The sequence below is a fragment of the Salvia hispanica genome, chromosome 2 (assembly GCF_029641045.1).
Source record: "Salvia hispanica isolate PSC_SH4W2 chromosome 2, Shi_PSC_v1, whole genome shotgun sequence".
NCBI classification, from domain to species: domain Eukaryota; kingdom Viridiplantae; phylum Streptophyta; class Magnoliopsida; order Lamiales; family Lamiaceae; genus Salvia; species Salvia hispanica.
This window is the reverse complement of record NC_142693.1, coordinates 55,179,191-55,203,019: the sequence shown is the minus strand read 5'-3', so window position 1 is coordinate 55,203,019 and position 23,829 is coordinate 55,179,191. Positions and strand designations below refer to the sequence as shown.

The following is a 23,829-nucleotide window of genomic DNA, read 5'->3' as shown; positions in this document are numbered from 1 at the left end:
AAGAAGACCAGATGGTACAATTGAAAGATACAAAGCACGATTAGTGGCAAAGGGGTACACTCAGACGTATGGAGTCGATTACGCCGAGACCTTCTCACCCGTAGCGAAGATCAACACTGTAAGAGTATTGTTTTCAGTCGCGGCAAACAAAGATTGGCCACTACACCAGTTCGATGTGACTAATGCTTTTCTACATGGAGAACTGCCGAAACCTGTATACATGGAACCCCCACCCGGGTTTGCTGGTGAGTTCGGCGCAGGGGAGGTCTGTCGACTCCAGAAGACACTGTATGGACTAAAACAATCTCCAAGAGCATGGTTTGGAAGATTTACTGAGGTGATGAAGAAGTATGACTATAAACAAAGTAATTCAGACCACACTCTCTTTCTTAAGAAGAAGAATGGGAAGATCACATGTTTGATTATCTATGTAGACGACATGATCATTACGAGAGATGATGAGGATGAGATAGCTTAATTGAGGAAGAATCTTTTTCAGGAGTTTGAAATGAATGATCTAGGCCTTCTCAAATACTTCTTGGGAATAGAGGTACTTAGATCGAAGAAATGAATCTTTATAAATCAGAAGAAGTATATACTAGACTTATTGGCAGAAATTGGGATGATCGATTGTAAACCAGTAGACACCCCTATGGTTCAAAACCATGGACTGCATATAAAGGAAGGTGCAAAACAGGCGGAAAGGGGGAGGTACCAGCGGCTAGTTGGGAAGCTGATCTATCTTTCTCATACTAGACCAGATATTGCTTACTCAGTCGGGGTGGTAAGCCAGTTCATGCATGCACCGCAGGAAGAGCATTGGGAAGCAGTTCTAAGGATTGTTCGATACTTGAAAGGAACCGCGGAGCATGGGCTTATGTTCAAGAAACACGGGCACATGGAGATACACGATTTTACTGATGCAGACTGGGCAGGCAACCCAAATGACCGAAAATCGGCTGCCGGGTATTTCACCTTTGTAGGAGGAAATCTTGTAACATGGAAGAGCAAGAAGCAGAAGGTGGTAGCCCTCTCAAGTGCCGAGGCAGAATTCAGAGGGATTAAGAGTGGGCTGACAGAGATATTGTGGCTAAGAAGAGTGATGACAGAACTAGGCCTTCGGATGACCCATCCATGCAGACTGTTCTGTGACAACAAGGCGGCTATTAGTATCTCAGAAAACCCGGTGCAGCATGACAGAACGAAACACGTGGAAGTAGACCGACACTTCATAAAGGAAAACATTGAAGCAAAGATAGTGGAAATGCCTTATGTTAAATCTGAAGATCAATTGGCTGATATATTGACAAAGGCAGTGAACTCGAAGTCATTTCAAGATGTATTGTGCAAGCTAAGTATCGGCAATCCCGTTACATAGCTTGAGGGGGAGTGTTAGAAGATATTAGAAGATATTACAAGAAATCATGTGAAGATATGGGAGTATATTCAGCCTAAAATAGAGGAGTAATTATTGTAAATTAGGTTTACCATATGTAGATATTGTGTAGCCTATATATCCTTGTAATCTCTATCGTCTAATTACAATGAATAAGAATGATACAGATTACCAACTCTTTCGTTTAACATTAATACTCCTATCTAATTTGCGCCAATGGTGGATTTGAATTAATTTTGTGTAGGCAACATAAGATGAATATGACAATTAGAAATGAAAAAATAGAGTATCAAAAATAGAAACAATTTATTCGGCTAATACTTCGCCTTAAAGGCAAAACAACATTGTTATGAAATTAAAATCGACAGATTTATGATTTATAGTACTATAAGAGAGTAGAAACAATATTTCACGTTATTATGATTTTGTTTCTTTCCTCTTGGAGCTTATCTAAAAACAGTACTAAAATTGACAAATGACAATAATCAATTTCCTAGGCCAATGCATAAATGGATTGTGAATGTCGATAAAATAAGGATGGCTATGGCTAAAGGGTACTTTCATAAGTCATAACTATGCACCATTTAACTATATATTTTTTATTTTAGTGGATAATATTTAATAATGAATTATTTTTAATATTTACTCTAATACATATCCAACTCCGAGACCCAAGGCTCGACGACACCCTACAACCAGAGGCCCCGTCATTCAACTGAGGAGGTCTATCAACCTTACATGTCACACATGGCTTATAATGTCCCCCACGAGTCGATGCCCTACTACCACACACAATCGTTGTCTCAAATTCCTTTGACTAACGAGCAAACTCCAGATGGAATTCGGGAGCAAACTTTGGAGACCGGCCGAGGAGTTAATTCTGATCCCCGTCATCCTTACTCCACCTCTAGACTGAGAAAGTGTTCGAGGTGTGGTCGCCACTTCGGAAGATCCGATCGTGGAAAAACCAACAAACGAGTAAGTTTTTTTGAGAGGGTAACTATAACGATACGAGGTCGGAAATAACTCCCCCGTCACAATTTGAAGATGCGGAGTCATTTCAAGCGAGTGAGTCCAGAAAAATCCAAAGATTCGCCAACATATACAACAATAAAGAAAGGCGGTACCGCAACGAAGCCAATGACGCCAACCTTCTGAAGTTGGCGGTGTTGATCTACTAACAAGCAGTCAGGAGGCTCCTCAAGTATGTCAATACTTGGGAGAGGGTTTGAGGCATTGATAAGTGTGCTGGTGGCACCCAGTCGATCACATACTCGAGCTCCAAATGCATGAAGCACACAGTGAGAGCAAATTACTCGTCAAGTGGCGGTGTCGGACAATCCGACCCCGTTTTTACCAAATCCGAGGTCAGGGAGGAGGTCGCAAGCCAAGGAGCTGGTGCAGGGGTTTCAAAACCGGTTTACGACATCATCCGATTTGACCAAGACGGCAAAGGCTAGAGGTCAGGATGAGACGATTGAGAGATACTAATGCTCTAAAAACTCTAAAATAACAGCGTCACTCTAGGGGTTTGATCTCCATAAAGCCACGTGGCATATTTATAAATGTTGATCTAAGCTGCCTACGTGGAAATTTTAGAAGTAAGGGTTAAGAATACATTATGACTATGGTGTTTATAGAGATAAAGAAACTTATTGATACACAGTGAGAAACGAGCGCGAGAATCCGTCAGGAATCAATACAGAAAACACGCTGCCATTTTCTTTTCTTCTTCTCTTTTGCTTTCAACTCCCAATTTCTAGGGCAAAATCTAAGATTCAAGACCGCCTCGATAATCTCTAAGAAAATTGTTTGACTGCCATTTTCTATTGCTCCCTTCCACTTTATAGATTATAGTATAGTATTTTTTTCTTCTGTTAATATATACATACATACCTCTGTTTCTACAGATCCTGCCGCTCTTAATCCCTACTCCGACTCCAGTTGATCACATTTTGTTTTTGGCAGTGTCGAATCTTTTATTTGTTCGAGTAAATAAATCTGTGGGATGAGCTGGGAGATCCTTCTTCATACAATTGAGATCTGATTGTTGATGTTTCGTACTAAAATTTAAATCTTGGCTCACGGATGAGAGAGCTGCTGTATTGTTCATCTGTTCCATTTAGTTGAGACATATGTTTGGAAATTCAAGTGGAAAGAAAGCGATGAAATGGGTATCATTGCTTAAAGACTTCAAGGAAAAAGTTGGTCTTTCCCCGCCTCCGCCGTCGGCCCCAACAACTCCGTCTCCGCCGCCCCCGAGAGATAGAATCAGCACCAATGCTAACGATTTGTCGCCGACCACCCCAGACTTTTCGTCATTGCCTTCAAGGTTCGATTTTTATTCAACCAAGGAACTTTGACCGAGCTCTTACTTTTCTTTTTCTCCCTCCGTTTTATGTTGTTGCCAAAATGATCTAAATCAACTGCAGTATTGTGAGCTACCAACACATTTTTAGGTGTTTAGAGTAATACGCTATAATGGGCTGAATACCTCTTTCAAATTTCTTTTTGGATTGTATTTTGAGTCTATTTGTTGTTGATGAGATAAACCGCTTAACCAGTGTACTAAATGTGACCTGTTATTTTTAGTGTGTAGAGATTGAAGTACTTGTTTAGTTGTTAAACTTAATCCACATGCTTGGATTAAATTGGAGAGAGAGGTCCGGACACCATTTCATCTTTAATGAAAGAGATGGTGATTTTTTAAAATTGCATCGACTACTATCCACTATCGGCTTTGTTATGGTTTCAGTTAGCAAACAAATATGTTCATCACCAATCAGTGGCAGAGGATAAACTTTGGATTTAAACATTAATGTATTGGAAATCGTACTAGAGATATTTCTTTGTTTCCATTGTGAATTTAATTCCATACAGAGAACTGCATTGCATGATTGGCAGCTTTAGATGCGAGCCTTTCCGGTATGCATTGAACTTTTATATTGCAGTATTTATGGCTCCGAAAAGAGCATGTATAACCTTTCTCCTTGTCATATTCATGGTTTTTTGTATTACATATTTTGGTATTTACTGTAGTATATTCAATAAAAAAGAAGGTTGTAGATTCTTAAGGAATATGTAGCTGAGTGAATATGTATAATCTCTGTGTAGCTCCCAGATGTATCTAGATTTTGATGGTGATAAAACGACTTAGAAAATGTTAAGAATAATCTTCTTATGTTTGACTTGATGAACCTATTTTTCTTGGAGGTTATGGGCTTCAATCTGCGATTCTTGTACGTTCATGCTCCTATTAAGCATTCATTAGTGAGGTGCAGCAACCTGCTCTCTAGCCAATTGTGGAAATAATTCTCTAGATTAATAGCTGTTATCACCATCGGTCCAATATTCAAGAACTTTTGATGAACCTATGAAACTTCAGCAAGGTCCAGCTATCATATTAGCAGGGTTCATTCGCTCTGTGGTTTAGCCTATGTAATTTATCCTATCAGTATCAGCTGTGCGGTTCAAAAGATGAAACCTTATGATGTTTTGAAGTGTTTGGTCCAATTCAAAGTTTACACTAGATGTGGGTCCTGCATCATAGGTGGGAGGAGCAGTCTGGATTATACTTTAAAGTTATCATCAAGATGATACGATCATACAATTGAAAGTGCTCCTCTCTTTTGACATAGGACTGATAGTTTCCCTCCAAAATCAACTATCCTCCTTCAAATTGAGGGGTTGCCAGTTTGCATTCTTCTCCACTTCATAGATCTCTAGAGACTAGACAAACTCTTTCCGGGCCTCAACCAGATCTCCTGTATACAGCGTGGCCTACCATCCATGGAGACCCATGTTATGATTGGTTCTATGTGATGGAAGGAACTTCCGAACTACTTGGGATTTTAAGCATAGAGAGGAAACGTCATTTTCCAAATCATTTCCTTCTTTATACCTTTTATATCACTAAACCTTGAACCAGTTGTCTATTTTCTAATACTCCCTCCGTCCCAAGGAAGATGACCCATTCCTTGGGTGGCACGGAGTTTTATGCAGTATTATTTTGTGTGTTAAATGGAGAGAGTAAAGTTAGAGAGAGAATGAAGTAGAGATAAAGGTGTTTCCATTTAAAGTAATGGGTCATCTTGGATGGGACAAACCCAAAAAGGAAAGTGGGCCATCTTTAGTGGGACTGAGGGAGTACCATTTTGCATTCCCCATTCCCTAAACTTTTTAACTTCTAATGCATTGTAAGGATGCTGAGATATATGATTTGCTAACTGGCATTGGAGGCTTAGGGGAGTGAGAGTGATAGAAGGGGTAGAGGATCAACTGTGGGGGAGCATCCAGGTTCCTTTTGTATGCCTTTCTGTAGGTATCCCTTATATCAGGTTGTGATTTTCCTTTATGAAACTGATTTTGATGGATCCAGAATGTAATACATGTGATATTGGTTAGGTGACATCTTTACACTCATATACTTAGAGGATCAAGATCACATATTTATACTCTGTTTGTGGGGTAGAGTATTGAAAGAGCCAGTGATGCTATAGTCCCTACCTAGTTCAAGAAGAAGGTTGTGTTCTTTGAAATTTGGTATGATAGCAGATTATTTGGGAACCACTGTCCATGAAATATTTGACAAGTTAAAGAATCATGTTGAAGAGATTGAAGATCAAGTTAATAGTTTATGTTTGACATTATTCCACAATGGAGCTTAATGTTTTCATGAATCTAATATTTGGTACTCTCAAGTCTTAAGTTCTGGCTTTAGTTGATTTTTGAGGTACTAGATGGAATAGTGGTTGATTGAAAACTGGAAATTTAAGTTCCAAATATTAAGAAGAGTGTTTATTACTACATTTTTGTTTCCTCTGGTAGTTTTTTTTTTCATACTGTATTCCTCTTATACTATATTTATTCTTCTAAAGCCTCCACATTGTTTCCCTTACTATTTTTTTTTTTGAGTCTGTTTGTTTCATACTTGGCTGTGTGAATAGAAGAAAGGGATAAAATTCTTGCTGAGTTTTTCTTTCTTTTAATCAGAGACAAAGATGAACTGGAATTGGATTTCAAGAGATGCTGGGAAGAGTTCCGTTCCTCCAATTCTGAAAAGGTGTGTCACATGTCATAGGATGTCTCAATCTCTATTTATTTTGGTTGTGTTTTACTGCTGCAAATACTAATGCTATCAATGCTGTTGATATATTCATCATTTCATTTTCTGTCTCAGGAGAAGGAGAGGGCCTTGACTTGGACTGTAGAATTTTTTTGTAGACTAGAGAGAGAACACAAAAATGTCGCCCATTTATTTTCCATGTAAGAGAGACTTTTCTTCTTCACTTTATTTTCATGTAAATACATTTCAAATGCATTTGACTGGATGCAGATATCTACTATCTGGATATGCTAAATATTGCGTTGCTGCCAATTTATTCTAGCTTTTTGAAGAACTGACTTCAACAGAAGTTTGGTTTATATATTCTAGAAAGTTTAAATGGAACACTCCTACGGGACTGATACTATAGGAACATGAAATCAACACACCATAGAAACTACTTCCGAAATCTGTCAGTAATATTATATAAGACATGTTTGTTACCTTCTCTAACTGTTTACATAATTCCTGGAGATGCACTATATACTAAATTAATACGATAAATCACTATGTATCTTATCCACTACATTTTTTTTTCTCTTGCTCTTAGAGTTTAACTTTTGAGGCCTGGATGATGTTTATATTTGATATCTGGGCTGCAATTAATACAGATTGGTAGAGACACACATTTTTTCGTTTGTTGTGGGAAGGGCTTTTGTTACTGATATAGACAAGCTGAAGCTTAGCAGTAAAACAAGAGCTTTGGAAGCTGAGAAAGTTTTATTATATCTCTCAGAAATTACGAAGGTATTTTCAGACGTTTACATATATAAGGTATTCCTATTTTTGTGGGCCATGTTCTTCAATCACAACTTATGCCCATAGTTCACTGCAGGATGGCATTGCACCTGGTGCAAATCTATTACATGCAGTGGAAGTCCTTGTATCGGGGGTTTGTTCACTGACCCATATGGAGAGTTCAATTAAATAGTTTGGGTTTTACTCTCTTTGATGCTTCATTTGAATATTTAGGATAAGTCAAATTCATGATTTCTGTGTCTTAAGTTGACACAAGTTACATGGATATTGTAAAAGAATTAAAGAACCTGGGTAAATATTCCATTTTCAAAATTGTCAAGATTTTGCACTCCAGGCAACTTGTCAAATTTAATCAGTTCCCATTCTTTTGGATGAAGACCTGAATAAAATCTGATACATAATTGTTATGGCTCCATTCATGACATTGATATCAAATAGCCAATGTCAGTTTGTGTATTCTGTATGTGGCGAATTAGGCTTTAATATATGTTAATGGAGTGTAAACTTTTCCCATGTTTCCCACTGAATTACGTGACTGAAGATAGGCTTTGGGTTATATTTACTTGTGCAAAAAGTGGACTTTGTTTATTGTTATCTTTATAAGTCTACTTGTTTGTTACTCATGCTTTTGATGATTTTTGGATTGCAGCCAGTTGATAAACAATCATTTCTTGATTCTGGGATCTTTTGCTGTCTTATTCATGTCCTAAATGCTCTTCTTGCTCCTGATGGTGACAGTCATTTTAAAAAGCCAAGTCACAGTGAAGCCTTGTCAACATTTGTTGAAAAAAATGATGAAACCAGACCTGCTCGCAAGCTTGAGGTTGTTTTTTCCACCGTTTTATTTTTGTATTTTTATTTAGTTTAAAGAATTACTTTATAATTGAATTTTGAAGTGCTATGCGACTCCATTTACATTTTTTTTTCTTTAGCATGCACTAGTGAAGTAATGATAGTGGTTTTCTAAGTTCATTTGTTAGCTGTGCTGTTATAAGTTCCAAGAAATCTTGTCTTCACTAGGGGCTAATAACCTTCTCCATTCTGTTGAAACTGTAAAGTACCTCCTGCATGTTGAATATTTAACTTTCTCTGTTCTATGACAATTTTATTCTTAATTGAAATCCACATATATTACTTTTAACTAGAAATCAGATGATTGTTTTTTCAGATAAGTTCAAGTTTTTCTCAGGCAAATTACAGGAACACAAGCTGTTGACTATTCCCTTTTAAGGAGAATAAAATAAAAATATGAGTGAATGAATCTACATTAAAACTAACTACTATATCTATGTCATTTTTGCAAACTGCTCAGCATAGTTATGAAAAGTATGCGACTCGTGTGTCTCATCATGGTGAGAGCAGTTATGTGCCATAGAATCTAGTCTTGAATCTTTTGATTAAGTCAAATGCAAGTTTGATAAGAATCAATGTCATAAGATGTCATCTTATACTAAGTAATACCTAAATAACTTTCAAATGAAGCTGCATGAGTTGGAACATTCCTTATAAAGCTCTTTCTTTTTTCTGATGTCATAATCTTCACCATGCTGGGCGTTGTTGCTCAACCTTTAGGGCCTGAATAACCAATATGATTGCTTTTCATTTCTATTTTCTCATATGATGTCTGTAATTGGGTTATAATGCTTAGTAAAGAAGAATTTCATCTGATTTGCTTTACTCTTATTATATACTGCAGTGCCCGTAGTTTGCTTTTGTTCTTTATGTTCGTAGCAGTAGAACAAATTGTGATTTCCCCCTTTTTTCTGCATGTTCATTTGTTGATTCTTTGAATTGTGTGTCATTGTTGCCGACAAAATCAATATTTATGCTGTGGTGCCCCTTGTTTTCCACTACATTTATTTGGTTCTGTAATTTGATGCTCAGTATCCAAAATATTAGATTTCTCATCACTCTATGTGTCAAAGTATTATCAGAAATCCACTAACTGGGTATTTGGTTTCCTGGTTATCTTGTTGCTTAATATACAAGGCCTTTTATTTATGAGATATCTTACTTTGTCAAACTTTTTGGTCAGGTTGAAGGCAGTGTTGTACATATTATGAAAGCATTGGCTAGCCATCCTTCTGCTGCTCAAAGTCTGATAGAAGATAACTCACTTCAATTACTGTTTAACATGGTTGCCAATGGTTCTTTGGTGGTGTTTTCTCAATTCAAAGAAGGTCTAGTTCCTTTGCATGCCATTCAGCTTCACAGACATGCCATGCAGGTAACAGAATACTTCATCTGGTGTTGGAACAACGACTGGTTTTTGTACATAAAACATCTTGAAGCATGACCTTCATTCTGCCCAAATTAGTCAACTGATGACTCACTTGCTTATTGTTGCAGATCCTCAGTCTTCTTTTGGCCAATGACAATGGTTGCACTGCCAAGTACATACGCAAGTATCATCTGGTATATATATTGGAACCCAATCTATCCTGAACACGCACCATTTTCCTTTTGTTCGTCGATCATATTATGTCTTTGTGTTTGTTGAGTTATAAAGACATAAGAGGGTGTAATTATTGTATTATCCTTGAAATAATTTTCATTGTTTGTTTGTTAAAACTTTTTAATTACTGAGAATTGGTAGTCTCTTGAATTAGTTTGTGAGAGTTAACCAGTTAATTTTGATCTTTTTGGGGCCAGTTTGAATTGATAATCTCTTGAATTAGTTCCATCACACAATGAAATTTTGACAACTATATTCTTTTTTGTCTATCTACTTTATCAAATTGTAGGAATAACTTTTCTGTTGTAAAACGACAGCAAATGATAATTAATTAATGCTCTGGGGTATTAATGACCTATATATATATATATATATATAGGGGAGTGTTAGGGTGCCACCACCTCTTAAAATAACATCATACCACCATTCCTAGCCAATCATATGTACACATGGACGAATAATAAGCTGTCACATGGCAAAAAAAAAAAAAATCCAAAAAGACGGCCAGCAATATGCTACACCTTATACAACAATTTTTCTCGGCCAGCAATATCCGACACACTATATACAACAATCTATATTGCTGTGTAGCGTTTGTAATATTGTTGTGTAACGTTTATAATATTGTTGTATATGTGGTGTCACGGTGTCACTTTAAGAGGTGTTGTCATTTTAACACAAGCCTATATATATATATATATATATATATATATATAAATAAATAATGAATCTTTTCTTTGGATATTATATAATTATGCTATTTCCGTAAAGATTGTGATGATTATGGCTTTATAGTTTATATTCCGACGGGAAGCACTACCACCTAATACTAATATGACCAGACTTCCTCCCTCTACAGTCTACATATGTAAATTTTCAAATATGTGGACAAGAGTTTTGATATTTTTCGTATTATACCTAATTCGGCTGTATGCTGAGCCATTGCTGTTGCAATTATAAAATGACTGCAGGCACCAACTTGTTTATGGCAGAGTTGGTATACATGTGAAGGGAATACCAAAATGTTGCTAAATTTAATCCAAATGTTGTTCTAAGCTGATTTGCTTCTTTTTGTCAACTCTTTTATTGACTCCCTTAATGATATATAACCTAGTTTTGATTATAGAGCTGCTTCTTTTCTTTCTTTTTGGCAGATTAAAGTTCTTCTGATGGCCGTGAAGGATTACAACCCTGATTGTGGGGATCCGGCCTACACTATGGGCATTGTAGACTTGCTCCTTGAATGTGTTGAATTATCTTACAGACCTGGTAAGGTTGTATACATTATATTAAAAACTGAAATGAACATAAAATACTTTTTTCTTCTTAATTATAATCTGAAAAGCTGCATTTTTTGAATTATCCAAAACATGGTTTGCTTGCTTTATAAAAAAATGATTATGGACTAGTGTACTTTTTTTTAGTGAGAAGTGTAGTGTGGCCCAACTTGTTATCATTGAGTCCGACGCGTACACCGAATTTCTCAATTGACTTGGATTTAATTTTCTTCACTTTTATTATCATTTTTCATTTTTTATTTTGTGCAGAGGCTGGTGGTATCAGACTCAGAGAGGATATTCACAATGCTCATGGCTACCAGTTCCTGGTTCATTTTGCCTTGACTCTGTCAAAAAACAGATCTGGCCAGACTTTCTATTCCATTACATCTGAAGATTCAGCCAGTTTACTTGCAGATGAGGGAGGGGAGGGGAAGAGCTCAACCGAAGATATAGGATTAAAGAACTCGCCACACAGTCTCTCACCAACGCTTTGTAGACTCCTTGATGTCATTATTAATTTCGCCCAGATAGGTCCCTCAGATGTTTCAGAAATATCTGGAATAAAAGCTTCAAAAAGTTCTAATATAAAGCCGAATGGGCATGGCAAAGGCCATACATCATCTAGTGATAGACCAGTGGATGACATTTGGAAGAAGGACGAAGGCCAAGTAGGAGATTTAGAAGCCGTACAAATGCTGCAGGACATTATAATTAAAGCAGAAAGTACAGAACTGCAGACCGAAGTATTGAATAGAATTTTTAAGATATTCTCAGGTCATCCTGAAAACTACAAGTTGTGTCAGCAATTGAGAACTGTTCCCCTCTTGATCCAAAATATGACTTGTTTCCCTTTGTCTCTACAAGAGATAATCTTGAAAATTCTTGAATATGCTGTTACTGTAGTGAATATCATCCCTGAACAAGAGTTGCTTTCACTTTGCTGCTTATTGCAGCAACAAAAATCTGCTGAATTGAATCATACAATTCTGTCCTTTCTCGTGAAACTCTTATCATTTGATCAACAGTACAAGAAGATCCTTAGAGAATTTGGTATGATGGAGTTTCTATTGGATGATCTGAAGCAGCATAAATTTTTCTTAGGGGCCGAGCAGCTAGCTGGTGTCCATGGTCAACTGGAGAGAAATACTAGCCCAAGCTGCTTCAAGAAGGACTTGGATAGCAAGGGTGCAATTCTTTCTTCTCCAAAACCCTTAGAATCTGGTTCTGGGAAATTCTCTCTTTTTGAGGTAAAGGGGACAATCACTGCCGCTTGGGATTGTTTGGTCTCGTTGCTAAAGAAAACAGAAGCTAATCAAGCATCATTTCGTTCTGCTAATGGGGTCTCTATTATACTTCCTCTTTTGGCCTCTGATGTACACCGCCCTGGTGCCCTGAGAGTATTGTCATGTTTGATTGTTGAGGATGTTAAACAGGTGAGGAAGTTCTTTTTTCATTCTTCTAATCTTTTAGTACCTTGTTGGTTTAGTTTCAAACTTTGATGAAATTCTTGTCTCTATTGTTAAACTTAGATAACAAATGTCCTTCCCCAAGTTAAATTATGTATTTTGATATGTTCAAAGTGTAAAATAGTTAATGGGACACATCTTCTGTATCCACGTGCTTGTTTATTATTTGCAGTGGTGTTTTGGTGAGTGTAAAGGAAAATTGACTTTTAGCTATATTGACCGCTCATATTAGTATAATTATGGCATAGGGTTTTCCTCAAAGATAACCGTATATCCATCACGACATTCTTACATTGTTAAAAAATCACTATGTTTTCATTTCCTTATGTTGAGCCAGGGTTGAAAGCATTCATTGAGATTCATGGCTGCTCGTGGATGGCGTTTTCTGAAAGTTCATTGGTGTCAAGGCATTATAATGTCTTGGTCATGTTGTAATAAGTCATCTCTAATGCTTGCAGTAATTATTTGTCGTATGATATGATCCAAATGAATCATATTTCAAGAAACCAATGTGCTTTTTTTAATTAGTTTAGTCTACTGTATTAATTTGACATTTTTTCCATTCTCTGTCAGGCTCATCCGGAAGAATTGGGTACCGTAATTGAAATTTTGAAAAGTGGAATGGTTACAAGTGATTCGGGATCCCAATACACACTTCGGGATGATGCAAAATGTGATGCTTTTGGAACGTTATGGCGCATATTAGGAGTTAATGGCTCCGCTCAGAGGGTTTTTGGTGAAGCAACTGGGTTTTCTCTTATATTAACCACACTTCACACATTTCAGAATGACGGTGAACAGAAAATCCAGCCAGCAATATCTTTAAGTGCCAAGGTGTTTACATATATGATGCGTGCCGTGACAGCAGGGGTTTCTGGTAACTCGGTGAATCGGATGAAACTGCACACAATAGTGGCATCACATACCATTTCTGATCTTTTATGTGATTCTGGACTCATTTGTGTTGACTATGAACGGCAAGTCATACAATTGTTTCTTGAACTTGCTGTAGAGTTAGTTCTCCCACCATTTTTAACATCAGATGCAGCAGCAGTAACTAGCGAGATGCAAAATGAAACAGCTAGTTTTCCTTTGATTACACCATCAGGTTCTTTCGTCCCTGACAAGGAACGTGTGTACAATGCTGCTGCTATCAGAGTGCTCATACGCGCCTTATTGCTGTTCACTCCAAAGGTGCAACTGGAATTGCTTAACCTTATTCAAAAACTTGCTTGTGGCAGCTCCTTCAACAAAGAAAACCTCACATCTGTAGGTGCGAATCCGCTAAGTCAAGTTTGAATCCGTTATTCTGCTGATTGTAGTGTCACATGCACTAATTTTGTTCCTCTGCTGCTAGGTTGTGTGCAGCTTCTCTTGGAGACAATTTACCCCTTCATTTCAAGTGCTTCTCCTTTGGTTTCTCATTCTTTGAAGATTGTTGAAGTTCTTGGTGCCTATAGGTAATGCCAATGACTAATTTGGGCATGCATCTGTATTTCTGTTAGGTCATTGTATAACAAACTTTATTAACCTGCGGTTGCAAAATTTTGATTGACAGGCTATCAGTACCAGAACTTAGAATTCTTATCAGGTATATATTTCAAATGAGAGTAGAAAGTTCTGGTTGTTGTCTCGTTGAAATGATGGAGAGATTAATCCTTCTAGAGGATATGGGCTCAGACGACGTATCTCTTGCACCTTTTGTGGAGTTGGACATGAGCAAGACTGGACATGCTTCCATTCAAGTGCCATTAGGGGAAAGGTCATGGCCTCCGGCTGCTGGTTATTCTTTTGTTTGCTGGTTTCAATTTCGAAATCTTCTAAAATCATCAGCAAAGGAGAGTGAAGCTCCTAAAGCTGGATATTCTAGAAGGCGCACCTCATCAATAGGACAGCAAGTTCTTCGAATATTCTCTGTTGGGTCTGTTGAAAATGGAAGTACTTTTTATGCAGAAGTACTTTTGCAGGATGATGGACTTATAACTCTTGCGACAAGTAACACTTCCTCCTTGACTTTTTCTGGGATTGAAATGGAAGAGGGTAGGTGGCATCATCTTGCAATTGTGCATAACAAACCAAATGCTTTGGCTGGTCTGTTCCAAGCTAGTGTAGCTTATGTATATGTTAATGGAAAACTGAGGCACACTGGAAAACTTGGATACTCTCCCTCTCCTGTGGGTAAGTCTCTACAGGTAAATATTGGGACACCAGTTGCCTGTGCAAAGGCTAATGATTTGTCATGGAAACTCAGATCTTGCTACCTTTTTGAAGAGGCACTCTCACCAGGTTCCATATGTTTTATGTACATTCTTGGAAGGGGATACAGAGGACTTTTCCAGGATAGCAACCTGTTGCAATTTGTTCCAAATCAGGCATGTGGAGGGGGCAGTATGGCTATCTTAGATTCTTTAGACACAGACTTGTCTCTGACTGCTAACGTGCAAAAGCCTGGCAATGCTGGCAAACAAGGCGTAATTAAATTGGATCAAAGTGGAATTGTTTGGGATTCTGATAAATTGGGAAATTTATCACTGCACTTGTGGGGTAAAAAACTGATATTTGCATTTGATGGGACGAGTACAGAAATGTTCCGAGCATCTGGAACTTTATCCATGCTCAATCTAGTCGATCCTCTTTCAGTTGCTGCTTCTCCTATAGGGGGTGAGTGACTTTTTAACTGTTTAATTCCTTTGTTAGATCACATGGCATGTCCAATCATTTCTAATATACTGTTGCTTTTATTTATACTAAAGTTTTTTAACATTGTTTTTTTTGGATTCCTATCAGGGATACCACGCTTTGGCAGACTTGTTGGAGATATATATGTTTGTAAGCAATCTGTCATAGGTGATACTATACGCCCCATTGGTGGCATGGCTGTTGTACTTGCACTTGTTGAAGCTGCTGAAACAAGGGACATGCTTCACATGTCGTTGACATTGCTTGCATGTGCTCTTCATCAGAATCCTCAGAATGTTAGAGACATGCAGAAGTACCGGGGATACCACTTGCTAGCTCTTTTTCTTCAGCGCAGAATGTCATTGTTTGACATGCATTCACTTGAGATCTTCTTCCAAATTGCCGCATGTGAGGCTTCATTCTCCGAACCAAGAAAAATTGAAACAGTGCATAATAACCTCTCACCTGCAGGCATCATTAATGAGTCCAGCTTTGAAGATAATACTTTATCAAAGTTTCATGATGAATTTTCATCAGTTGGGTCTCCAGGGTATATTGATGATTTTTCTGCAACAAAGGATTCATTTAGTCATATATCGGAGTTGGAAAGTACATATATGCAGACAGAGACATCCAATTGCATTGTTCTGTCTAATGCTGATATGGTTGAGCATGTGTTGTTGGATTGGACCCTTTGGGTGAGAGCTCCAGTCCCAATCCAAATTTCTTTACTTGGATTTCTTGAACATCTTGTCTCCATGCATTGGTACAGAAATCACAATCTGACAATTCTTCGCAGAATTAATCTTGTTCAGCATTTGCTGGTTACCCTGCAGAGGGGTGACGTTGAAGTACCAGTGTTAGAAAAATTAGTTGTTCTGCTGGGTGTCATTTTGGAGGACGGGTTTCTTCCGTCTGAACTGGAGCTAGTTGTGAGATTCATGATTATGACATTCGATCCTCCTGACCTAACATCTCGTAATCATATTATGCGAGAAGCAATGGGGAAGCCTATCATTGTAAGAAACATGTTACTTGAGATGCTAATTGATCTTCAGGTGACAATTCATTCAGAGGAGTTACTTGAGCAGTGGCATAGAATGGTTTCGTCGAAATTAATCACTTATTTTCTTGATGAAGCTGTTCATCCTACCAGTATAAGGTGGATCACGACCCTTCTGGGTGTGTCTCTGACATCATCTCCTACATTTGCACTTAAATTTCGCTCCAGTGGAGGTTATCAAGGTTTAGCAAGAGTGCTTCCTAGTTTCTACGATTCTCCTGATATATATTACATTTTGTTTTGTCTGATATTTGGGAAGCCTGTATATCCGAGATTACCAGAAGTACGTATGCTTGATTTTCATGCACTCATTCCAAGTGACAGTAGCTACGTAGAGTTGAAATTTGTAGAACTTCTGGAATCTGTTATTGCAATGGCAAAATCAACATTTGATAGGTTATGCAACCAATCAACACTTGCCTATCAAACTGGCAATCTTTCTCATGTTGGTACTAGCCTTGTAGCAGAACTCACGGATGAGCATGTAGATATATCTGGGGAGCTCCAAGGTGAAGCCCTTATGCACAAAACTTATGCTGCTCGCTTGATGGGTGGAGAGGCATCAGCGCCTGCTGCTGCCACTTCAGTTCTCAGATTCATGGTTGATCTTGCAAAAATATGTCTTCCTTTTTCTGTTGGCTGCAGACGTATGGAGTTTCTTGAAAGCTGCATTGACCTCTATTTTTCCTGTGTCAGGTCAGAGACATATTTTCATACATACCCTCTAACATAACCAATAATATGCAGCTATTAATTACATTTGATGCATGTTGTATATGGGATCATCAACTTATTGTGGCTTTAGTTGATTTATTTGTTTAACTAAGTTTCTCTTTGTAAATCCAGGGCTGCGCATGCTGTGAGGATGGCCAAGGAACTCTCTGTAAAAACTGAAGACAAGAATTTGAATGATGGTGAAGAGGATAGCTGTAGCTCCCATAATACTTTCTCTAGCTTGCCTCAAGAACAGGAACTTTCGGCAAAGACCTCTATTAGTATAGGGAGCTTTGCCCAGGGGAATGTTAGTGCTAGTTCAGACGATATTCCTGTTTCCCCAAATAATGTGGCTAGTGAAAAACCAGATATTGATATCGTAGAAACACAATACCAGCCAGTGAAAGAAGACACACAAGCTGCAAGGAATTTTGACGTTGAAGCAGTTGAGCTGGCATCCCATGCCACTTCTGGCAGCAATGAGTTCAGTTTTCATGATAAAAAAAGCACATCTGATCCTAGTCATCAAAAGGATTTGCACAGTACTCTGTCTTCCACTATGCTGGAATCTCCTGTCATGCCTGAAAATTGTAATTCTTTGATCTCACCGACCTCTTCTTCTCCAGTTTTAGCTTTGACATCTTGGCTTGGGAGTTCCAGTCGAAATAATCTGAAATCCCAGTCCGCGCAATCCATGGATTCTATTGTATCATTGAATGATGGCAATCACACTCCAGACTTAAGGCCTTCTGATCATACTAAACCTAGTAGAAACATGTTTGCGATCAGTCCAATGCTTCTGCTGGAAGTGGATGATTGTGGCTATGGAGGTGGTCCATGTTCCGCTGGTGCCACTGCAGTTTTAGATTTTGTAGCGGAAGTTCTTGCTGATTTTGTTACTGAGCAAATGAAAGCTGCATCAGTTGTTGAGACTGTGCTGGAAAATGTACCTCAATATGCTGACGCTGAATCTGTTTTAGTTTTTCAGGGCTTATGCCTTACTAGATTAATGAACTTTCTTGAGAGACGCCTCTTACGTGATGATGAGGAAGATGAGAAGAAGTTAGATAAAACCAGGTGGTCCTTAAACCTGGATGCACTGTCTTGGATGATAGTGGATCGTGTATACATGGGAGCTTTTCCTCAGCCAGCTAGTGTATTGAAGACTCTGGAGTTTTTGTTATCCATGTTGCAGTTGGCAAATAAAGACGGACGGATTGAAGAAACAATTCCAGCGGGCAGGCTCCTTTCCATTGGAAGAGGAAGCAGACAACTTGATACTTACATACATGCTCTCTTTAAGAATACAAATCGTATGATACTGTTCTGTTTCCTTCCATCGTTTTTACTCACCATAGGGGAAGATGATCTTCTTTCACGTCTGGGTCTGATGAACGAGCCCAAGAAAATATTGTCTGTTTACACATCACCAGTGGAAGAAGGGGTTAATGTTTTCACCTTGTTGCAGTTACTGGTTGCTCACAGGAGAATAATATTTTCTCCCAGTAATCTTGAGACCGATCTGAATTGTTGTCTCTGTATAAATTTGATATCCCTTCTCCACGATCATAGACAGAATGTCCAAAATGCAGCTGTTGATATTCTCAAGTATCTTTTGGTACAACGAAGGGCTGCACTTGAAGAATTTTTTGTTTCCAAACCTAATCAAGGATCTTCATTCGATGTTTTGCATGGTGGTTTCGATAATCTTTTGACTGGAAACTTATCTGGATTTTTTGATTGGTTTCATAGTTCTCAGTCAGTTGTTAATAAAGTGTTGGAACAGTGTGCTGTCATTATGTGGGTGCAATATATTACAGGGTCAGCAAAGTTTCCTGGAGTTAGGATAAAGGACATGGATAGTCGCCGTAAAAGAGATATGGAAAAAAAAACAAGGGACACATCAAAAATGGAGCATAAACATTGGGAGCAGGTCAATGAACGGAGAATTGCACTTGAATTGGTTCGTGATGCCATGGCTACTGAGTTGCGAGTTATCCGTCAGGATAAATATGGATGGGTGCTTCATGCTGAAAGCGAGTGGCAAACTCACCTCCAACAACTTGTACATGAGCGAGGAATATTTCCGATCCGCAGATCTTCTATCAATGAGGAGGAGCCTGAGTGGTATCTTTGCCCCATTGAAGGTCCATATAGGATGCGGAAAAAGCTTGAACGGTGTAAACTGAAGATTGATACATTTGAAAATGTTCTGAATGGAAAATTTCTGTTAGGGGAAGGAGAACTGTCCAAGGAGAAAATTGAAGATGAAGATCATGCCTCTGATACTGAATCAGATTCCTTTTTCAATCTATTAGCTTCCAAGCCAAACGATGAATCTTTTAGTTCTGAATTATATGATGCATCAACTTTCAGAGAATCAGAAGATGCGGGGGATATAGCTTTTTCTGGAGTTGGATGGAACGATGATCGAGAGAGTAGCATAAATGAAGCAAGTCTGCATTCAGATACTGAATATGGTGTCAAGTCAAGTGCTGGATCCACTCAAAGAGCTGAAAGTGTTCCGGGAAAGTCTGATTTAGGCTCCCCAAGGCAATCTTCTTCTGCAAGAATTGATGATGTCAGAGTGGCAGAGGATAAATCAGATAAAGAACTAAATGATAATGGTGAATACTTGATCAGACCTTATCTAGAACCTTGCGAGAGGATCAAGTATAAGTACAATTGTGAAAGGGTTGTAGGCCTTGACAAACATGATGGCATATTTCTAATAGGAGAACAGTCCCTGTATGTCATTGAGAACTTTTATATTGATGATTCTGGGTGTATACGTGAAAAAGAGAGTGAAGATGACCTTTCCGTCATTGACCAGGCTTTGGGTGTAAAGAAAGACTTATCCATTTGCATGGATTCTCATTCCAAATCCACTATGTCGTGGAGTGCTACTGCAAAAGCCTATGCTGGGGCTAGGGCCTGGGCATTCAATGGTGGTGCCTGGGGGAAGGAAAAACTGGGTAGTAGTGGTAATGTGCCTCATCTTTGGCATATGTGGAAGCTTGATAGTGTCCATGAGCTTCTAAAGCGTGATTATCAGCTACGGCCGGTTGCTATTGAGATTTTTAGCATGGATGGTTGCAATGACCTATTGGTTTTCCACAAAAAAGAACGAGAAGAAGTTTTCAAAAATCTGGTGGCCATGAATCTACCTAGGAACAGCATGTAAGTTATTTAGCTTTTCTGGCTTGGTGGCTTCGTACTTCACTTTTTACCTGGATTTTCATTACTGCATCTATTGTCAGTCTGTTGATTATGTTACATTGTTACTATAACTTTTGACCAGCTATGGGTCCATTATGTTTGTATATACTGATATATTTTAGAAGGGTATTGAAGGTAAGTTTTTACTCTATCTTACAACAACATTAAGAAAAATAGTTTAATCAGTTGTTAGACTTTTTTGTATGACTTCTGGAGATGTGTATTTTATTGTGACCATAGACTTTGTTAACCAGAGCATGGATCGTTAGATATTTTGTTATAGGTTAGATCATTAAATATTCTCACTGACACTGCCTTGCAAAGAAATTTAAAAAGTTTGGAGCTGTATTGGCTTTGGCTCTCTAGAGAATGCTTCTGATTATTCTTTACTGAATTGGTGGCTGTATGGATAGAAATACAATTATGGCCCTATGGATTTGATTTCCTTCAGAAAATCTTGCTGGATATGCTCTTTTCCAGGAATTAGTTCTCCCATGCCCAATTTGATTCTAACAAAAAGTATTTACTAGGATATATGCCTGGTTACAGTACTCTGGGAACGGTGATGCCTATTTACTTAATACTCTGTTTATTGATATCACTGTCTAAAAGTATCCTGCTATATATATTGGCTAAAATGATTTTACTTCTACTTTGTTTGGCGATTTCTCATAATTGTAAGCCTCTTCATTTAGTTACTTACTCTCAGCTTGTCTGAAACAACTTTTATGTAATGTTTTTTGGTTATATTATATGAATAGATATTTACTAATCATTAATGGTGCTGTTATGCGTACTATCCTCAATAACAAAGTTTGAGCTAACATTCAGGACATATATAATTTACAGGTTAGATTCCACAATCTCTGGATCAACCAAACAAGATAGCAAAGAAGGTAGCCGTCTTTTCAAGGTTATGGCGAAGTCCTTCTCCAAGAGATGGCAAAATGGAGAAATTAGCAATTTTCAGTACATTATGCATCTCAACACACTCGCTGGCCGTGGATACAGTGATCTTACGCAGTATCCTGTGTTTCCGTGGGTGCTGGCAGATTATGAGAGTGAAACTCTTAATTTCTCAGATCCAAAAACCTTCCGGAAACTTGATAAACCAATAGGTTGCCAATCATTAGAAGGAGAAGAGGAGTTCAAGAAGAGGTTGACAGTGCTTTTATTAATTGTTTACTCCCCAATCTCGTTGTCCTCTATCTTCATTTCCCACTCCTCTTTCCCATTCTTGAAATATAAATAATATTTTTTCTAATATGCTCTCTCTCTCTCTCTCTCTCTCTCTCTCTCTCATGTCACATACAGATACGATAGCTGGGATGATCCAGAGGTCCCCAAATTTCATTATGGTTCTCATTATTCTAGCGCGGGGATAGTTCTCTTCTACCTCCTACGCCTGCCTCCCTTCAGCATGGAGAACCAAAAATTGCAGGGTGGACAATTTGACCATGCTGATCGTCTTTTCAATAGTATACAGGATACATGGTTGAGTGCTGCTGGAAAAGGCAACACTTCTGATGTCAAGGAACTAATTCCAGAGTTCTTCTATATGCCCGAATTCTTGGAGAACACGTTCAAGCTTGACTTTGGCAAGAAACAATCAGGAGAGAAGGTACATGGAAGTATTTCAAAATGTTGGAGGGGTTGGTTCCCCAATTTGACATTTTCCCCTGCATTAGTTTATATTTGAATTTGAATATTGTACAGGTTGGCGATGTTGTTTTGCCACCATGGGCCAAGGGCAGTGCTAGGGAGTTCATCAGGAAGCATAGGGAAGCTTTGGAGTCTGACTACATTTCAGAGCATCTGCATCACTGGATAGATCTTATTTTTGGATATAGACAGAGAGGGAAAGTGAGTATCCTAGAATATTCTCCATGATTATGCTGAAATATAGGATAGTGAATTTCATATTAACGTTGCTGTTTGGGTATTTATGTTGTATTCATATATTTATGGTTTTTCTTCAAACTGATGATGTTTGTTTCCCAGGCTGCTGAAGAAGCTGTTAATGTCTTCTACCATTATACATACGAAGGCAGTGTTGACATCGATTCAGTTGCAGATCCTGCTATGAAAGCTTCAATACTAGCACAGATAAATCACTTTGGACAAACACCTAAACAGCTCTTCTTGAAGCCCCATGTCAAGAGACGAACGGATAAAAGGAATCTCCCTCACCCACTTCGGCATTCTGAGCATCTTGTTCCTCGTGAGATTTGCAAGAGCTCGTCTCCTATATCCCAAATTGTGAATTTTGGCGACAAGATTCTCACTGCTGGTCCAAATAATTTGCTAAAACCAAGAACATTTTCTAAAAATGTCGCATGGGGTTTTCCTGATCGGAGCTTGAGATTCGTAACCTATGATCAAGAACGGGTTCTTTCTACTCACGAAAATCTTCATGGGGGTAACCAAATTCAATGTGTTGGTGTGACCCATGATGGTCAAAGTTTGGTTACCGGGGCTGATGACGGCCTGGTCTGCGTATGGAGACTTGTTAAAGATGGACCTCGTGTAGTTCAACGCCTACAGTTGGAGAAGGCTCTTTGTGGTCATACTGGTAAAATCACCTGCCTTCACGTTAGCCAGCCTTACATGATGATCGTGAGCGGGTCTGAGGATTGCTCAGTAATAATATGGGATCTGAGCTCTTTGGTTTTCGTGAGGCAGCTGCCCGAGTTTCCTTCACCGGTGTCAGCAATCTACGTGAATGACCTGACTGGAGAAATTTTGACTGCAGCAGGCGTGATGCTCGCTGTTTGGAGCATCAATGGCGATTGCCTTGCAGTGGTGAACACCTCACAACTCCCATCCGATTCGATCCTCTCCCTCACAGGTAGCACTTTCTCAGATTGTATAGATAAACAGTGGTATGCATCTGGCCACCAAAGTGGTGCAGTCAAAGTCTGGAAGATGGTTCACTCTTCCAGCGAGGAGTCGAGCCAAGCCAAACAAAATACTAGCCCCGGAGCTGGTCTGGGACTTGGAAGTAAAGTTCCCGAGTATCGGCTAATCCTACACAAGGTGTTGAAGTCCCACAAATTCCCGGTGACGGCCCTTCACCTGTCGAGCGACCTAAAACAGTTATTGAGTGGGGATTCGGGAGGCCACCTTGTTTCATGGACGTTACCCGAGGAGAGCTTGAGATCCTTGATGAACCATGGGTGATGGAGCAAGCGAGTGGTGGCGGGCGAAATCTTCTCAGTTGCCTCCTTTGGTTTGCAGGCAGATGGGGTGGGTGTACTGGAATGTCTTAGGCGAGGAAGAACAAACCGAGATTGGCATTGCTGGTGTGCTGCAAGGATGAAGGAGAGCTCAACCTCTGAGACGTGGCGACATGGTCGGAGGGTGGTGGAGGTGGGTTGCAACAAGAGTGGGGCTTTTCTGCGTGAAGGTGTGTGGTTTTTGACACTGTAAAATTATCTTGTACAGATATCATAATTGTAGCAAATTTTTCTGTAATTCGAGATGAAAATGAACCTTGGCCGGTTCGTATAGTAATATATATATATACGTCTCTCTAACCTTTTTTTATTGGTAAATAAATGGAGTATAAACTTTTAAGAGTGTGTCACTGAACTCAAACTCAAAATCTTTCGCTTTATGTATATTTCATTATAGAATTAGCAATTCAAAACTAAGACTAATTTTTAGTCATTAGATTAGAAAATTTAGTGGATGA

The 23,829-nt window shown here is 38.7% G+C and overlaps 1 protein-coding gene and 1 pseudogene across 4 annotated transcripts; both read left to right on the top strand.

The window, feature by feature from the left end:
- The first annotated feature begins 652 nt into the window (after positions 1-652).
- Positions 653-1,378, top strand: LOC148932680 (secreted RxLR effector protein 161 pseudogene; annotated as a pseudogene).
- A 1,671-nt stretch (positions 1,379-3,049) lies between these two features.
- LOC125201583 (protein SPIRRIG-like) lies at positions 3,050-23,716 on the top strand. Of its 4 annotated transcripts, XM_048099756.2 has the most exons (19): positions 3,050-3,728; positions 6,389-6,458; positions 6,576-6,661; positions 7,112-7,247; positions 7,336-7,392; positions 7,909-8,082; positions 9,295-9,486; positions 9,609-9,674; positions 10,869-10,983; positions 11,262-12,427; positions 13,034-13,733; positions 13,818-13,920; positions 14,019-15,121; positions 15,248-16,898; positions 17,049-20,096; positions 20,985-21,293; positions 21,450-21,756; positions 21,852-21,998; positions 22,137-23,716. In XM_048099756.2, the coding sequence occupies exons 1-19, from the start codon at positions 3,532-3,534 to the stop codon at positions 23,313-23,315; spliced, it is 10,806 nt and encodes a 3,601-aa protein (XP_047955713.1). In that variant the 5' UTR covers positions 3,050-3,531; the 3' UTR covers positions 23,316-23,716. The 4 variants fall into 4 exon arrangements, with proteins under 4 accessions (XP_047955713.1, XP_047955714.1, XP_047955715.1 ...); XM_048099757.2 differs by lacking the exons at positions 3,050-3,728; positions 6,389-6,458; positions 6,576-6,661 and having other exon boundaries at positions 7,121-7,247; positions 7,998-8,082; XM_048099758.2 differs by lacking the exons at positions 3,050-3,728; positions 6,389-6,458; positions 6,576-6,661 and having other exon boundaries at positions 7,122-7,247; positions 7,326-7,392; positions 7,998-8,082.
- Positions 23,717-23,829: the final 113 nt, after the last annotated feature.